This window comes from Conger conger, chromosome 19 (genome assembly GCF_963514075.1).
Source record: "Conger conger chromosome 19, fConCon1.1, whole genome shotgun sequence".
NCBI classification, from domain to species: Eukaryota; Metazoa; Chordata; class Actinopteri; order Anguilliformes; family Congridae; genus Conger; species Conger conger.
Window position 1 is genome coordinate 4,449,632 of NC_083778.1, and position 18,269 is coordinate 4,467,900.

General features: G+C 51.7%; 2 protein-coding genes across 12 annotated transcripts in view; both read right to left on the reverse strand.

Annotated features, from left to right (window-relative positions):
- The window catches only part of LOC133118954 (NACHT, LRR and PYD domains-containing protein 12-like), a 687,468-nt gene that overhangs the window by 470,148 nt on the left and 199,051 nt on the right, over positions 1-18,269 (reverse strand). The gene's annotated exons all lie outside the window — the stretch shown is intronic.
- LOC133118971 (tripartite motif-containing protein 16-like) overlaps positions 14,766-18,269 on the reverse strand; it is a 25,464-nt gene continuing 21,960 nt past the window's right edge. Inside the window, exon 4 of the mRNA XM_061229322.1 lies at positions 14,766-15,495. Within this exon, the coding sequence (XP_061085306.1) occupies positions 14,918-15,495 (578 nt within the window). The 3' untranslated portion in view covers positions 14,766-14,917. The remainder of the gene's footprint in view (positions 15,496-18,269) is intronic.

Sequence of the window (18,269 nt, forward strand, 5' to 3'; positions counted from 1 at the left end):
CAGGCACAGCCATAGGGACAGCGGGGGCTCCTGCAGCACAGAAGAAGGACTAAACGCTCTGCGGTCTCCTTTATCCCAGCCGGGGTCCGTCTGTGTAATGAGCTCTCACACAAAGCAACATTAGTCAGAGCCCAGTAATGCTTTCTTATTTCCCAGGTATGGTGTATTATATTAGTTTGTGTTGTGTTTGTTTCATTTTGTATTGGAGTGTTGAGGCAAATTCATTTCCCCATTGTGGGATAATAAATTTGACTTGATGATAAAGACCCACTACATAATTTCCACAGCACATTCAGTTCTATTTTATGGATGGCAACTAAGTACCTCAGTGGATCATAGTACTCATAGTATTTAACGTCTTGCACTGGCATCTTGGTTACAGGTAACCAGAATAAGAATGAAATACGGGAGACGAAGATGAACACAGAACTAGTGACGGTACTTGTTTTAAATATTTATTTTTCCTTTTCTAGTGATTTTTACAAGGATCTTTATCTTTATTTTTTGAGGGGAATAATTCTCTATGATTATACCATGGCTTTGACTTTTTGCTCAATGTAAACCATTAGCATTATATTATATAGTGGGTCTTTAAAGTCTGTTACAATGGAAAAATGTCCTCTGACATGCTTTCCTGTCTACCTCATGGACATTGCTATTAGTGTGTAGATCATTTGGCTGCTCTATGGCATGTTGGCATGTCTTATGGATGATGGTAAGTTGTTGCTCTATGGCATGTTAGCATGTCTTATGGATGCTGGTAAGTTGTTACTCTATGGCATGTTAGCATGTCTTATGGATGCTGGTAAGTTGTTACTGTATGGCATGTTAGCATGTCTTATGGATGCTGGTAAGTTGTTACTGTATGGCATGTTAGCATGTCTTATGGATGCTGGTAAGTTGTTACTGTATGGCATGTTGGTATGTCTTATGGATGCCTGTATGGCAGGTGTTAGAGGGAGATATGTGGTGGCAAAATGGCTCCAACAAATGGACAAATGAAAGATTTCAAATGAGGAATTCACCTGTAAAGATGCACACCTGGGGCTAATACCCATCAGGCTCCCTGTCTAAAGCCTGCCACTCCACACCCAGATGTGAAGTAGCTGTGGGGGAAATGCTGGGGTGGGGCTTTTATGGCCAGATTTGAACTTGACCTGTTGTGGTGGAGGAACGGGTTGTTGAACTGACCCTGCATGACCAAAGCCATGGTCTGGACCTTTGTGAAGCTGGACTGGATTTAAGGACTGTGAAAGCCACTGTCAAGCTGAATGAAGAAATAAGACAGCTGTGAAAACATTAAATGTCTGTTAAATATGACATTATGATTAATGTGTGCTATGGCACTTACCTGTGCTCTTGGTACACTTGTTGTGTTTCTGAGTGTTGCTTGAAGAAACCTGCCCAGGCAAATCGCTTAGTGATCCAGGCTTAGGCAGGGAACTGAAAGTGAAATGGACACCAAAATGGAGCAAGGTTTATTTCAGTTTTCATGTTGGGTGTTGTGTGTAAACTTTAGTTTGGCCTTATTAAAGCCCCAGCTAAGCACTATTGTGAAGTTTGTGTCCCTAATATTGCGCACCTTCACCACAGCACTGCTGTCTGCCCTCTGTCCCGTCACATCTATGCGGTTATACAGTCCATCAGTGCCTTTCCTCTGATTGGTGTTACACTGTGACCACATACTGCAAAAGAACAGTACTGTAGATTGGATGAAGCCAATCTATAACTCAATACGGCAACTAATCTATGACTCAATACATCAACAAATCTATAACTCAATAGAGTAACTAATCTATAAATCGATTCAGCAACTAATCTATAACTCAATACAGCAAAACATCTATAAATCAATGCAGCAACTAATCTATAACTCAATAGAGTAACTAATCTATAAATCGATACAGCAACTAATCTATAACTCAGTAGACTATCTAATCTATAAATCAATAAAGCAACTAATCTATAACTCAATAGAGTATCTAATCCATAAATCGATACAGCGCTGTTATTTTCTTGATCTGTTCAGTGAATTCTTGAGAACCTTCAGCTTCTGCCATGAACCTCAACCTCGAGTTCAGTCGCTTGCAATAGCGCCACAAGGCCACCAGATGGCGGAATGCATCTACTTTGTGTTTCAAGTTTTCCAACAGGACCCACAGATCTGACAGTGGTACTTTTGGCTCTTTACAGCTCGTCGTATGGTGCATGGTTTAGTTTTTTAATCTATTTAGCATGAGGATGGAGGTGCCATCTCACATAAATATGAAATGGCATAAAAAGATGATAACAGTACTAAGACTGGTGATACAATGGTTATAACAATAATGAACAAAGAAAATATTGATAAAATATGACTTAAAGATGATTATAATATAATTACACAGTATAATATATGTAAGGTAATTCTAAAATAGGCCGACTTACGACCAGTTCCACTTACGACCGGTCGGTCGGAACAGATTACGGTTGTAAGTTGACGATTACCTGTATATAAAAAGAGCTTTTTGCCAGGGCACGTGTGGAGGGGGAGAGAGAACCCCTCTCAGGAACAGCTACAGAATGGGTCTGATTCACACTGCAGACGATCAGGGCTTGCATATAATGGAACAGAACAGTGCATACGTACACAGCCAATGTGGGCTCCTCAGTGCATACATACAGTGCATACGTACACAGCCAATGTGCGCTCCTCAGTGCTTACATACAGTGCATACGTACACAGCCAATGTGGGATCCTCAGTGCTTACATACAGTGCATACGTACACAGCCAATGTGCGCTCCTCAGTGCATACATACAGTGCATACGTACACAGCCAATGTGCGTTCCTCAGTGCATACATACAGTGCATACGTACACAGCCAATGTGGGCTCCTCAGTGCATACATACAGTGCATACGTACACAGCCAATGTGGGCTCCTTAGTGCAAACATACAGTGCATACGTACACAGCCAATGTGCGTTCCTCAGTGCATACATACAGTGCATACGTACACAGCCAATGTGGGCTCCTCAGTGCATACATACAGTGCATACGTACACAGCCAATGTGCGCTCCTCAGTGCTTACATACAGTGCATACGTACACAGCCAATGTGGGCTCCTCAGTGCATACATACAGTGCATACGTACACAGCCAATGTGGGCTCCTCAGTGCATACATACAGTGCATACGTACACAGCCAATGTGCGCTCCTCAGTGCTTACATACAGTGCATACGTACACAGCCAATGTGCGCTCCTCAGTGCTTACATACAGTTCTCTCGCCACTCTCACACTCCACAAACCAAAAAATAAGTAAATCTCAGCATTTATATTTCTACTTATACTCTTATACTTCAACTTAGTATTATGAATGAGTTTTGCTAAACAAGAGAAAAATACTGCCAATGTGTCAGGGTTGGGAGGTAGTACCGGTCGTGGCCACCTTCATTATTTTCACCTGGCCCTCATTAGTGCCAGGGGTATATAAAGCACTCACGGACAATCGGTCTCCGCTTTGGTGTTACTGTTCGCTCTGACACCAGTATGCACGCGGTAAGACTCTGAGCCTTATTGAGTCAGGTATCCTGCAGGTTCGGGTTTCTGTCTCATTTAAAAAACAAAACAAAAAGATTGTTTGTTGGTGCTGTGTGCACGGCTGACGCCTTCCGAAAGGTTCTTTGTTTTGTTTGATTTCATTTTCAGCTCGTGTGTGAGGGACGTTGTCCCCGGTAAATGTATTTTGGTTTGTGTTTTTTCCTGAGCTGCGTCTCAAGGTTTTTTGTTTTCCTGCCTAGTGTTTTATACTAGGTTGTTATTTTATTTTGTTCCCGGTCTGGGGTTGTAGTGCTCGTTTTCAGCACTCGTTTTTGTTGGGTTGTTCACCCTGGTTTTTAAGGGTCGTTTTACTTTCCTGTGGCCGTTTTGTGGGCTGTTCCTTTTATTTTGGCCGGAGTTATCTCCTAGGCATGTTTTGTTTCCTCGATCTTCCGGGGCTTTGTGGAGAACACGTTCATATGTTCGCTTATAAGGGATACCCTTACTCTCCGCCAGTCCCCGACCTTACAGAACACCAAAGCCAACATGGAGAGACCAGCGACTAGTGCGGTGATGGAGGTGGGGGATTCTCCGCTGGAGGCGGTTGTAGCCGCACAGCAGACTGCTCTGGTTAGGCAGGAAAAGGGGTTACAGGCGTTGAGTGAACAGACTACTACTGCCGAGCAGCAGACTCTGGTGTTTCAGCGCCAGGATGAGATCATGGCCAGGTTAGGTCAGCAGACTCTGGTGTTTCAGCGCCAGGATGAGATCATGGCCAGGTTAGGTCAGCAGACTCTGGTGTTTCAGCTCCAGGATGAGATCATGGCCAGGTTAGGTCAGCAGACTCTGGTGTTTCAGCGGCAGGATGAGATCATGGCCAGGTTAGGTCAGCAGACTCTGGTGTTTCAGCTCCAGGATGAGATCATGGCCAGGTTAGGTCAGCAGACTCTGGTGTTTCAGCTCCAGGATGAGATCATGGCCAGGTTAGGTCAGCAGACTCTGGTGTTTCAGCTCCAGGATGAGATCATGGCCAGGTTAGGTCAGCAGACTCTGGTGTTTCAGCTCCAGGATGAGATCATGGCCAGGTTAGGTCAGCAGACTCTGGTGTTTCAGCTCCAGGATGAGATCATGGCCAGGTTAGGTCAGCAGCAGGATGTGCTGCTGGGGCTCGCCGAGAGCTTCAATTAGCGAGCGAGTTCTGTTCACCACAGACACAGACACCAGCCACTGACACCCCCCAACCGTTCACTTTTCCTCCAGTTTTACCCCCTTACCAGCCCATTACACCTGCAGTCAGGGAGCCTAAGCTGCAGCTTCCGCTGCGGTATGGGGGATAGTCGGGAAAATGTAGGGGGTTCCTTTCCCAGTGTCTCATTGTTTTTAAATCACAACCCTCACGTTTCTCCACTGAGGATTCCCGTGTGGCCTTTATTTTGTCGTTGTTGACCGGGACGGCTCTGACCTGGGCGGATCCACTGATCCGGGCACAGGCTCCCCTCATGAGTCACTCCCAGCTCCTCATGCAGGAGATGGCACAGGCTCCCCTAATGAGTCACTCCCAGCTCCTCATGCAGGAGATGGCACAGGCTCCCCTAATGAGTCACTCCCAGCTCCTCATGCAGGAGATGGCACAGGCTCCCCTAATGAGTCACTCCCAGCTCCTCATGCAGGAGATGGCACAGGCTCCCCTAATGAGTCACTCCCAGCTCCTCATGCAGGAGATGGCACAGGCTCCCCTAATGAGTCACTCCCAGCTCCTCATGCAGGAGATGGCACAGGCTCCCCTAATGAGTCACTCCCAGCTCCTCATGCAGGAGATGGCACGGGTGTTTGACCACGACGTCACCGGCAAAGAGGCGGCGTCCCGGTTAACCTGGGTGAAACAGGGAACTCGGAGTGTCGCTGATGACCCTGTTCACCAGCGCCTTATCAGACCCTGTCAGGGACGCTCTGGCCACCATGGAACCACCGGGGAGTTTGGGGTCGCTGATTTCTGCGGCGATCCGCATTGATAACCGGGTTCGGGAATGGGAGAGAGAGAAAGCGGGCAGAAGGGGTGGATTCAGCTGATCGCTCCATCCCCTCTAGGCAGGGTTGAAGGTGCCGAGGGGAGACAGGGGGTACATAAAGGGGAGGAGCCGATGCAGCTGGACTGTACGATGCTGGGGCGCCCTAGGAGGCAGTCCTGGAGAGAGGGGCAGTGCTTCTTTTGCAAGCGGCCGGGGCATCAGATTAAGAACTGTCCCGACCTGAAAGCAAAAGAGCAGTCCCACTAGTGGAGCGAAAGCCACTAGTGGGACCTATTAAAGTTACTAGCTTTCGCACAGTTATCCCCGTCGAACTGACGTGGAAGGGGGTTGTGGTGAGGCCTGATGCTTTTATCGACTCTGGGGCGGTGGATAACTTTATTGACCGCCAGTGGGCTAAGCACAACAACCTGCCGGTCCGGTCCATGCCACAGCCCCAATCCATCACGGCCCGTTGGGGTCCGGCGTTGTGCGTCACCTGACAGAGCGGGTTGTGATGCGGATCCCGTTTCTGGGGCACCGGGAGCACTTTTTTTTTTTTGGTGGAGTCCCCAGCGTACCCGATAGTATTGGGCCATGTCTGGCTAGCTAAGCATCAGCCCCAAATAAACTGGGGGAACCGGAGCAATCCAGTGTCCCGGTGGGGTCCGCAATGCGCTGGCCACTCTGATCAGACGCACACTCCCTCTGCTCCTCCCGTAGAGACGGGCATAGGGTCCGAGCTGGACGAGGAGGAGGCTAGAGGGCTCCCCAGTCCTAGGGTTAGGTTGCCAGACGAGGAGCAGGAGGAGAGTCTGGAGTGGGATTCAGTCTGTGACTGGAATCGTCCTGTTGACGAGGGAGAGGGTAGTGACGTGACAGACTGGGACACAGAGAGCCTATTCCCGAACTCGGCCAGTGGGGGTGAGGAGGGGTGGTGGGGGCTGTTGCGTTCCCACTGCCATCTAATGCGCCGAGGGTGTATAGCGAGGCGGCGGAGGTATTCAGCAAGCAACGGGCGACCACGTTACCTCCCCACCGGTCATATGACTGTGCTCCACGTTACCTCCCCACCGGTCATATGACTGTGCTCCACGTTACCTCCCCACCGGTCATATGACTGTGCTCCACGTTACCTCCCCACCGGTCATATGACTGTGCTCCACGTTACCTCCCCACCGGTCATATGACTGTGCTCCACGTTACCTCCCCACCGGTCATATGACTGTGCTCCACGTTACCTCCCCACCGGTCGGTCGTATGACTGTGCCATCGACCTTCATCCGGGTACAGTCCCGCCCAGGGGTGCGCTCTATTCGCTGTCCGCGCCAGAGGGCGGGGCCATGAAGGAATACATTGACGGCGCATTGGCTAATGGGTTCATCAGACCGTCTACGTCACCGGCGGGGGCGGGATTCTTTTTTGTAAAGAAAAAGGACGGGAGTTTAAGGCCATGTATCGATTACAGGGGGCTGAACACAATTACTGTTAAAAATAGATACCCCCTGCCGCTGATGAACTCCGCATTCGAGCGCCTGCAGACGGCATCAGTGTTTACCAAACTGGACCTCCGTAATGCGTACCATCTCGTACGCATACGGGAGGGCGATGAGTGGAAAACTGCTTTTAACACACACACAGGCCACTATGAATATCTGGTCATGCCATTCGGCCTCACCAACGCCCCCGCAGTTTTTCAGGCACTCGTCAACGATGTGCTCAGGGAGATGTATTCGGAGGTGTATTCGTCTATCTGGACGATATTTTAATTTTCTCTGCCAATATTTCTGAGCACATTCGGCACGTGACACTGGTTCTAACGCGCCTCTTAGAAGCTCGCCTTTTTGTTAAGGCGGAGAAATGCGTTTTTCACGCAAACTCAGTTTTGTTTCTCGGTTTTATTGTGTCAGCTGGAAAAACCGAGATGGACCCAGCTAAAGTAACAGCTGTGAGGAACTGGCCCACCCCTGAATCTGTTAAACAAGTGCAGAGATTCTTAGGGTTCGGTGTTTATCGGTGTTTTATCCGTAACTTTAGCACTGTGGCCGCGCCCATCCCTGCGCTCACCAAGAAGACTGCTCCAGCGCTTTGTTTGGACTCCTCGCACGGAGGTGGCGTTCGGCGAGTTGAAGAGAAGGTTCTGTTCAGGACCCATCTTAATAACCCCGAACCCGTCGCTCCTGTTCATTGTGGAGGTCGATGCCTCTGAGCTGGGGGTGGGAGCCATTCTCTCACAACGGGCCCCCCAGGACCAGAGAGTGCATCCCTGTGTGTGGCCCTGGATTTTATTACGGGGTTGCCATCATCCGAAGGCAAAACGGTTATTCTGGTCGTGGTAGACCGGTTTTCCAAGGCGGCTCATTTTGTGGCGCTACCCAAATTACCGTCAGCAGTAGAAACCGTGCGGTTGGTAGTCGAGCACGTTTTCAGATGACATGGTCTGCCCCAGGACGTGGTGTCTGACCGCGGACCCCAGTTCACTTCTCCATTCTGGCTCCCTGTTAGGCGCCTCGGTGAGCCTCTCATCGGGCTTTCACCCAGAGACCAACGGGCAGACGGAGCGCACAAACCAGACTCTGGAGAACACGCTCCGGTGCCTAGCCACGGCAACCCCACTTCCTGGAGTCGCCAACTCACGTGGGCAGAGTACGCCCACAACACTCAACACCTCCACAGGGCTCACAACACTCAACACCTCCACAGGGCCCACAACACTCAACACCTCCACAGGGCCCACAACACTCAACACCTCCACAGGGCTCACAACACTCAACACCTCCACAGGGCCCACAACACTCAACACCTCCACAGGGCTCACAACACTCAACACCTCCACAGGGCTTACAACACTCAACACCTCCACAGGGCTCACAACACTCAACACCTCCACAGGGCTCACAACACTCAACACCTCCACAGGGCTCACAACACTCAACACCTCCACAGGGCTCACAACACTCAACACCTCCACAGGGCTCACAACACTCAACACCTCCACAGGGCTCACAACACTCAACACCTCCACAGGGCTCACGTGGGCGGAGTACTCTCACAACACTCAACACCTCCACAGGGCTCACAACACTCAACACCTCCACAGGGCTCACGTGGGCGGAGTGCGCTCACAACACTCAACACCTCCACAGGGCTCACGTGGGCGGAGTACACTCACAACACTCAACACCTCCACAGGGCTCACAACACTCAACACCTCCACAGGGCTCACGTGGGCGGAGTACTCTCACAACACTCAACACCTCCACAGGGCTCACAACACTCAACACCTCCACAGGGCTCACGTGGGTGGAGTACTCTCACAACACTCAACACCTCCACAGGGCTCTCGCCCTTCGAGGCACAATTCGGTTACGCTCCGCCACTGTTCCCGGAGCTGGAGAGGGGGGTGAAGTGCCCTCTGCGGAGGGTTTTGTTGGGCGGTGCCGGGCCACCTGGAGTAAGGAGCGAGCCGCGCTCTTACGGGCTACTGCCCAAAAGAGGCTGGCCGACAGGCGGCGCCCTCCTACAGGGCGGGGCAGCGGGTGTGGCTGTCCACTCGTGATCTGCCATTGCGGGTCGAGTCCCGTAAGCTCGCCCCTCGCTACGTGGGCCCTTTGAAAATGATTTAAAAAATCAACCCGGTTACGGTGCGCCTCCAACTGCCCCGGTCCATGAGAATTCACCCCACCTTCCACGTCTCCCGCCTCAAACCGGTGCTGACAAGTGCGCTGGGCCCGGCTCCTCCTCCACCTCCTCGGCTCATTGACGGGGGCCCGGTCTCTACGGCGCGCTGGCCCTGGCGGAGGCTCCTCCACCCCCTCGGCTCATTGACGGGGGCCCGGTCTCTATGGTGCGCTGGCCCCGGCGGAGGCTCCTCCACCTCCTCGGCTCATTGACGGGGGCCCGGTCTCTACGGTGTGCTGGCCCCGGCTCCTCCACCTCCTCGGCTCATTGACGGGGGCCCGGTCTCTACGGTGCGCTGGCCCCGGCTCCTCCTCCACCTCCTCGGCTCATTGACGGGGGCCCGGTCTCTATGGTGCGCTGGCCCCAGCTCCTCCACCTCCATGGCTCATTGACGGGGGCCCGGCCCACTGGCCCCGGCTCCTCCTCCACCCCCTCGGCTCATTGACGGGGGCCCGGTCTCTACGGTGCACTGGCCCCGGCTCCTCCTCCACCTCCTCGGCTCATTGACGGGGGCCCGGTCTCTATGGTGCGCTGGCCCCGGCGGAGGCTCCTCCACCTCCTCGGCTCAATGACGGGGGCCCGGTCTCTACGGTGCGCTGGCCCCGGCGGAGGCTCCTCCACCTCCTCGGCTCATTGACGGGCGCCCGGTCTCTACGGTGCGCTGCATCCTGGCTGAGGGCCGCGTGGGCAGGGGTAAGCAGTACCTCGTGGACTGGGAGGGCCATGGCCCTGAGGAGCGCTCTTGGGTCCCCTCTAGGGACATTTCCGTGGGAGCTCATCCGTGAATTGCGCAGGCGGGGGGCTGAAGGATCGTCTGGGGCCGCTCCTTAGTAGGGGGTCCTGTCAGGGTTGGGAGGTAGTACCGGTTATCATTTTCACCTGGCCCTCATTAGTGCCAAGGGTACCTACCTCCTGAAGGTATATAAAGCACTCGCAGACTATCGGTCGACGCTTTGGTGTCCACTGTTCGCTCTGGTGCAAAGCTGGTGAAGCACACGGTAGACTCGGTTCTGATATGAGGGTGCTCAGTTCATTAGTGCAGTGTGCACAGCTGACGCCTTCCTAAAGTTTCTTTGTTTCTCCTTTTATTTTCGTGCTCGTGTGAGCTCTTGGGTGAGGGACGTTGTCCCCGGTAAATGTATTTTGGTTTTGCGTTTTTTCCTGAGCTGAGTCTCTTGGTTATTTATTTTCGTGCCTGGTGTTTTTGCTAGGTTGTACTTTTATTTTGTTTCCCCGGACTGGGGTTTTCAGTGCTCGCATTTCAGCACTTATTTCTGTTGGGTTGTTCGCCCTGTTTTTGAAGGGTCGCTTTATTTTCTGATAGCCGTTTTGGGAGTTTCTTTTGATTTTATCGGAGAGTGCCTCCGTATTCGTTTCTGTTCCTCCCCCTGTCCCGGGAGAAGTCCCTTTCCGTATCTGTGTTTTCCCGGCTCCCTTATCTCCCGGGATTTTGTGGTATTAATATTATTAATACTTATAAGGTATCACCCTTGGTCGCCCCTGGCTCTCTGCCAATCCTCGACACTACAAAGCACTCACACATTGAACATAACCCAAGCACCCACACATTGAACATAACCCAAGCACTCACACATTGAACATAACCCAAGCACCCACACATTGAACATAACCCAAGCACCCACACATTGAACATAACCCAAGCACTCACACATTGAACATAACCCAAGCACTCACACATTGAACATAACCCAAGCACTCACACATTGAACATAACCCAAGCACTCACACATTGAACACCAAGGCACTCTTCTATACAGGCGTTATCAAGGTATAGCTGAGGACTAACTGAGACCTGACGACATCGGGCCAGATCAGCAACCACAGAGCACAGTGTAATGGGTGGAATGGCAGCACAGTAAAATCACACAGGTATCTTTCTTTTTCAACATTAAACACATTATATTTTTGATTTTGTACTTGTGCTGAACATGCAGTGCTTGGAATCCCACAGATAAATTGATCTCTGTTAAATGGATAGATAATACTACAGCTGCAATTGTACATCTCAGCCATTTTGATAAAGAGCCAGTATGCATATGCGAATTAACAAAACAGAAAACAACATGAAATACTGTGACATAATGACAAGAATAGGTAATGACAATGAGACATGTCTGATGAGAACATACTGTAAAAAGCCTGATTTATCCTATCAACACAAGAACCGCAAAGGGCCTGCATTACCTCCTGTGACCAATAGAGAGCAGCCTTTGCTAATAAATGAGCTTGACTGAATTGTGTGAGAACATGCGCATGTGTAATTCCGTGTTCCTCTTCATCACCATATCCCTGCACAGGAAGATCATTCTAAAATGCAGTAATTCCCAACAGGGGGTGTGGAGGACTGCATATTCAGCAGCAGTACCGTGCCATTTGTACTGCACTAGGGACCGAAACGTAGAGTCCTGAGCACCGTTTGCAGAAGAGATCATCAAATCAAGGCCCTCAAGGGAGGAGACCTGCTGCTTTTCCACCCTCCCTTTACCTGGGAGTCAGGTGTGAAGACAGACTGGCCAATCAGCAGCGCTAATCGTTCAGTTAATTATGCGGGAGGAAAGAAAACAAGAGCTGGATTTGGATTCAAGGGCCAGTTTCATGAGCCTTTGTCCTTGTACATGTTGAAATTTCCCATCAGACACTAATAAAGACTTCTCATCTGCAAACACTTCCTGACTGAAAGCCTACGAACAAAAAATCGATTACAGCAAGTTTGTGTCCTTTACACACACGCACGCACACATTTTCAGTGTGAAGTACTGTTTGTATATGATTGGGGATAACACCACTCACAGCCTGAGTGGGAGGGACATAAGGTCCAGTAGTAGTCTCAGCCAAAGATTGTATATTCTCCCAAGAAGCTCAACTCCTACATTCCCTCTGTGCCCTGTCACAGTACAGCATTCATTACTGAGGGACTGCCCTCGGCCTGACCCCTCTCACTGTACCCCATGACAAAACAAACAGAAGGTACTGGTTTACAAACTGTGTCCTTCTGTACAAACTGTGTCCTTCTGTACAAACTGTGTGCTTCTGTACAAACTGTGCTTCTGTACAAACTGTGCTCTTCTGTACAAACTGTGTGCTTCTGTACAAACTGTGTGCTTCTGTACAAACTCTGCGCTTCTGTACAAACTAAGACGTGGTAAGAGCTTCTTTCTCAACAGAGCATTTCACAGAAACACTCTGGGAGATGCACTGAAGATGCTCATGGTTTTTGCACAAACAGAAACACTCACACACACGCACGCATGCACGCTCACACATACAAACAAACAGACATACACACACGCGCACGCTCACACTCACACTCACACACGCACAGTCACACACACACGCACGCACGCCCACTCACAGATACACAGACCAATCCTCAGATAACATTAACACACAGCCTGCAAGCACACAGCCATATACACAGGCATGCATACTCACGAATGTGCACACACACACACACACACACACTGCCACAACACAAACTCAGACACACGCACACACAGAGCACACACGCATGCATGCACACACACACACACACACACACACACACAGAGCAGGCACACACATACCCCTCCACCCCACACACACACATACACACACATATACATACACACACACTCATATACACACACACACACGCTCACACACACACGCATGCTCACACACACAGAATCACACTCACACGCTCACAAACGCACGCTCACACACACAGAATCACACTCACTCATGCTCACACTCACACACACACTCATACACACACACACACACTGCTCACACACACACGCTCATATACTTATGCTCACACACACACACTCACACACGCACGCTCACACACACACACTCACACACGCTCACTCACACACACACGCTCACATACGCTCACTCACACACACACACTCACACACACACGCTCACACACACACGCTCACACATACACTCACGCCCACTCACAGATACACACACACACTCACAAACCCACTCTCACACACACGTTCGCACACACACGCTCACACTCACTCATGCTCACACACGCGCGCTCACACATACATACATAGACATACACACACACAACCAAGCTCACTCACACTCACACACACACACACAACCACGCTCACTCACACTCACACACACACAAACGCTCACACACACACACTCACACACACACACACACACACACACACACAGTCCACCTGATGACATGGATAAATGGTTTGCTAGGCTACGCTCCTTCAGTGTGTGTAGCAGGATGCTGGCCCTGGGGAGGCTATGCTCCTTCAGTGTGTGTTTCTTATACTAGAGTTCATTTACACTCCTGTAGATCAATGTCATTCATTGAACTGTGCAGATTTTAGCCCCATCCTGATCTACTCATTTTGAGCACAAACATAATCCCATACAGAATATGAAATAAGTACTACTGCAGCACAGGAGTCCACAGTAATAAATAACAGCAAGATGTTCAATGTTTTTATAATTCAGGTTGAATCACATACACATTTTACAGGAACAGGTTCAAACAAAGCAATCATGACACAGTAAATAAGGAAACTCAACACATTACTGTTCACAGGAATGAAAGGAAATAAGTACACTGCAGTGATCATTCTGCATTCTCCCTTTGAGCTGCATTCACCCACACAACTTTGCACACTGGAACTCTTGTGAAAATGAATCAAATCAACTGGAAAAACTAGTAAAATGCAGTGAACTTTTATTCAAAGATGCAGGTACAGGAGAATTATTACCTCAAAAGCCTTTTACCATCTTTCACCAGAATCACACTCTGAATGTTATACTGATGTTTTAATAACCAAATGTATATAAACACACCCTGACTATATACAATATGATTTTATTAAAATATACAAAAATAAATGTGTTTATGTGTCTGTATGTGTGGGGTAGAAGGGTGTGTGTTTGTGTGTGTGTGTGTGTGTGTGTGTGTGGGGTGGAGGGGTATGTGTGTGTGTGTGTGTGGGGTGGAGGGGTATGTGTGTGTGTGAGTGTGTGTGTGTTGTGGCGGCTCCATCGGGAATCGGTACACCACGGGAGAGAGACGACACGTGCGCCAACACCAAATGCTGGGGAAAATACTTCACAACGTTTATTTCCTGAATTGGTATGTTGACAGGTCAGCACCGTGGAGAGAGCCGGTGGAGGATCAGCACCAAGGCCAGCAGCAGCGGAGGAAAGGCGCGTGGGGAATGTGGGCAGTGAACTCTAAGGCTCTGATTGGACAGGCGCAGCTGGGACGAGTTGGAGAGAGAGAGAGGAGCCCTACAAAAGGCCGGGCACAACCACAGAACGGGGCTGAGCAGTAAGGGAGACGGATGAGGAGCCAGCACGCACGAGAAACAGCCAACGACGCAGAACCGGGCGACAAAGCGGGGACGTGGATCTCCGTGAAAGGAAAGGCGCGGATAGGACGGACCGCCCCAGATACAGACGGGCTGACAGAGCCACGTAATTCAGAGAGGGCCGGTGTACCTAATTTTCTGGCCGGTGATTTTTTTTTCCTGTTTTTTTGCTTCGTTGGAAAAAAAGAAAGTGTCCTGAAGACACTTAAAGAAAATGTATTAAAATATAATTTTGGACACACTTATTCCTGCTCTCTCTGCCTCTCTCTCCCCGTGGGGTGCCACAGTGTGTGTGTTTGTGGGGTGGAGGGGTGTGTGTGTGTGTGTGTGTGTCTCTACTCCAGTTGGCAGAGGGACACTGAGCAGCCCTCCCACACATAAAAACCAGCACAGAGGGGTGTGTGTTGAGTGAAGTGTGTGTGGAATGTGTGCAGGAGGGTCAGTGTGTCAGAGTCAGAGACGCTGTAGAAGGACAGAGTGCCAGCCGGACGGTCCACACACACTCCTACCCTGTACACACACACTCCTGCTCTGTGGTAGGGGGAGGGGCGGGCAGGTAGGGGTGTGAGGTTATAATTGTGACGGACAGAGTAACTGTGTTTACTGAACCACAGACTCCAGGAGTTTTTATTCCCTCCAAACCCACAGTCATCACCCCCTCCTTTCCTGCTGATTCCTTTATATGTCACTGCTATATCAGCCCCTCCCCCCTCAGACACACTCCACTCAGCCTCCCAGTAACAGCGCTCACACACACTCTCTCTGCACAGAACCTGCTCCCAGGACTCAAATCTCTCTGGATGATCAGGATATGGCTCCTTTCTCCACGGTGTGTTTGTCACCTTCCTGTTCCCCTCAGACAGAGACAGCTCTCTGTGCGCTGTGTTTGGATCCAGTGTGAGCCGACAGCCGTCTGCACACCAGAGACATTAATGACATTAATTATTATTCATATTCACCTCATTATGTGAGTGAGAGATTTTATGATGAAGTCTCTCACTCAAACACACACACACACACACACACACACACACACACACACACACACACGCATACCCCTCCCACACACCCCTCCGCCCCACCCACACACACACATACACACACACACACACCCCACACACACACACACACACACACATACCGCCCCCCTACACACCCCTCCGACCAATCACACACACACACACACACACATCCACATACACAGACACACCCCTCCGCCCCACACACACACACACACATACATACACATACCCCCCCCGCACACACACACACACACACACACACACACACACACACTCACACACAAACACACACACACACACACACACACACACACTCACACACACACACACACATGAACATACACAGACACACACACACACACACTCACACACAAACACTCACACACACAAACACATATACCGCCACCACACACCCCTCCGCCCCACACACACACACACATACAGACACATACCCCTCCCCACACACACACACATACGCCCCTCCCCCCCCACACACACACACCCACACACACATACCCCTCCGCCCCGCACACACACACACACATACCCCTCCCCCTCACACACACACCTCCGCCCCACACACACACACATACCCCTCTGCCCCACACACACACACACACACACACACACATACCCCTCCCACATACCCCCCCCACACACACTCACACATACCCCCCCACACACACACAAACACACACACACATACCCCCCCCACACACCCCTCCGCACCACAGACACACACACACCCCCCCCACACACACGCCCCACACACACATACGCCCCACACACACACACACACATCCACACACACACACCCCTCCGCCCCACACACACACACACACACAAACATACCTCTCCGCCCCACACACACACACACACCCCCCCACACACCCCTCCGCCCCAAACACACACACACATACCCCCCCCCACACACACACATACCGCCCTCACACACCCCTCCGCCCCACACACACACACACACACACACACACATACCCCTCCACCCCACGCACACACACACACATACCCCTGCGCCCCACACACACACACCAACAAACACATACGCCCCCGCCCTATACACCCCTCCGCCCCACACACACACACACACACACACCCCTCCCCCCCACACCCATCCGCCCCACACCCCTCCGCCCCACACACACACACATACCCCTCCACCCCACGCACACACAAACACATACCCCTCCGCCCCACACACACACACCCACACATATACGGCCCCCCATAAACCCCTCCGCCCCACACACACACAAACACACATACCCCTCCGCCGCACACAAACACACACACACACACACACACACACACACACACACACACATACCCCTCCGCCCCACACACGCACAACCATACCCACCCCACACACCCCTCCGCCCCACACACACACACACACACACCTCCGCCCCACACACACACACACACACACCCTCCCCACACACACACACATCCACACACACACATACCCCCCCCCACACACACACACACACACCCCCCTCCGCCCCACACACACACATACCGCCCCCACACACCCCTCCGCCCCACACACACACACACACACACACATACCCCTCCGCCCCACACACACATACACAAACACACACATATACCCCCCCTCCACACACACACACATACCCCTCCACCCCACGCACACACACACACATACCCCTCCGCCCCACACACACACACCAACAAACACATACGCCCCCGCCCCATACACCCCTCCGCCCCACACACACACACACACACACACACCCCTCCCCCCCACACACACACCCCTCCGCCCCACACGCACACACACACCCCTCCGCCCCACACACACACACACACACACACACACACATACCCCCCCCAACCCACGCACACACAAACGCATACCCCTCTGCCCCACACACACACATACGCCCCCCCCATAAACCCCTCTGCCCCACACACACACACCCCTCCGCCCCACACACACACACACAAACACACATACCCCTCCGCCGCACACACACACACACAAACACACATACCCCTCCGCCGCACACACACACACACACACACACACACCCCTCCGCCCCACACACACAGACACACACCCCCCCCAAACACACACATACACACACACATACCCCCCCACACACACACACAAACGCCCCCCACCCCACACACACACACACACATACCCCCCCCCACACACACCCCCCCCAAACACACGCCCCACACATACACACATCCACATACACACACACACACACACACACACACACGCCCCACACACACATACACACCCCTCCGCCCCACACACACATACCCCCCCCCCACACACACACACACATACCCCTCCGCCCCACACACACACACACATACCCGCCTCCACACACACACACACATACCCCTCCGCCCACACACACACATACCCCTCCGCCCCACACACACACACACACGTACCCCTCTGCCCCACACACACATACCCCCCCACCCACACACACACACGCCCCCCCCACACACACACACACCCCCCCCACACACACACACACCCCCCCCACACACACACACACATACCCCTCCGCCCCACACACACATACACACACATACCCCTCCCCCCCACACACACACACCCCTCCGCCCCACACACACACACACACACACACAGATGCAAACA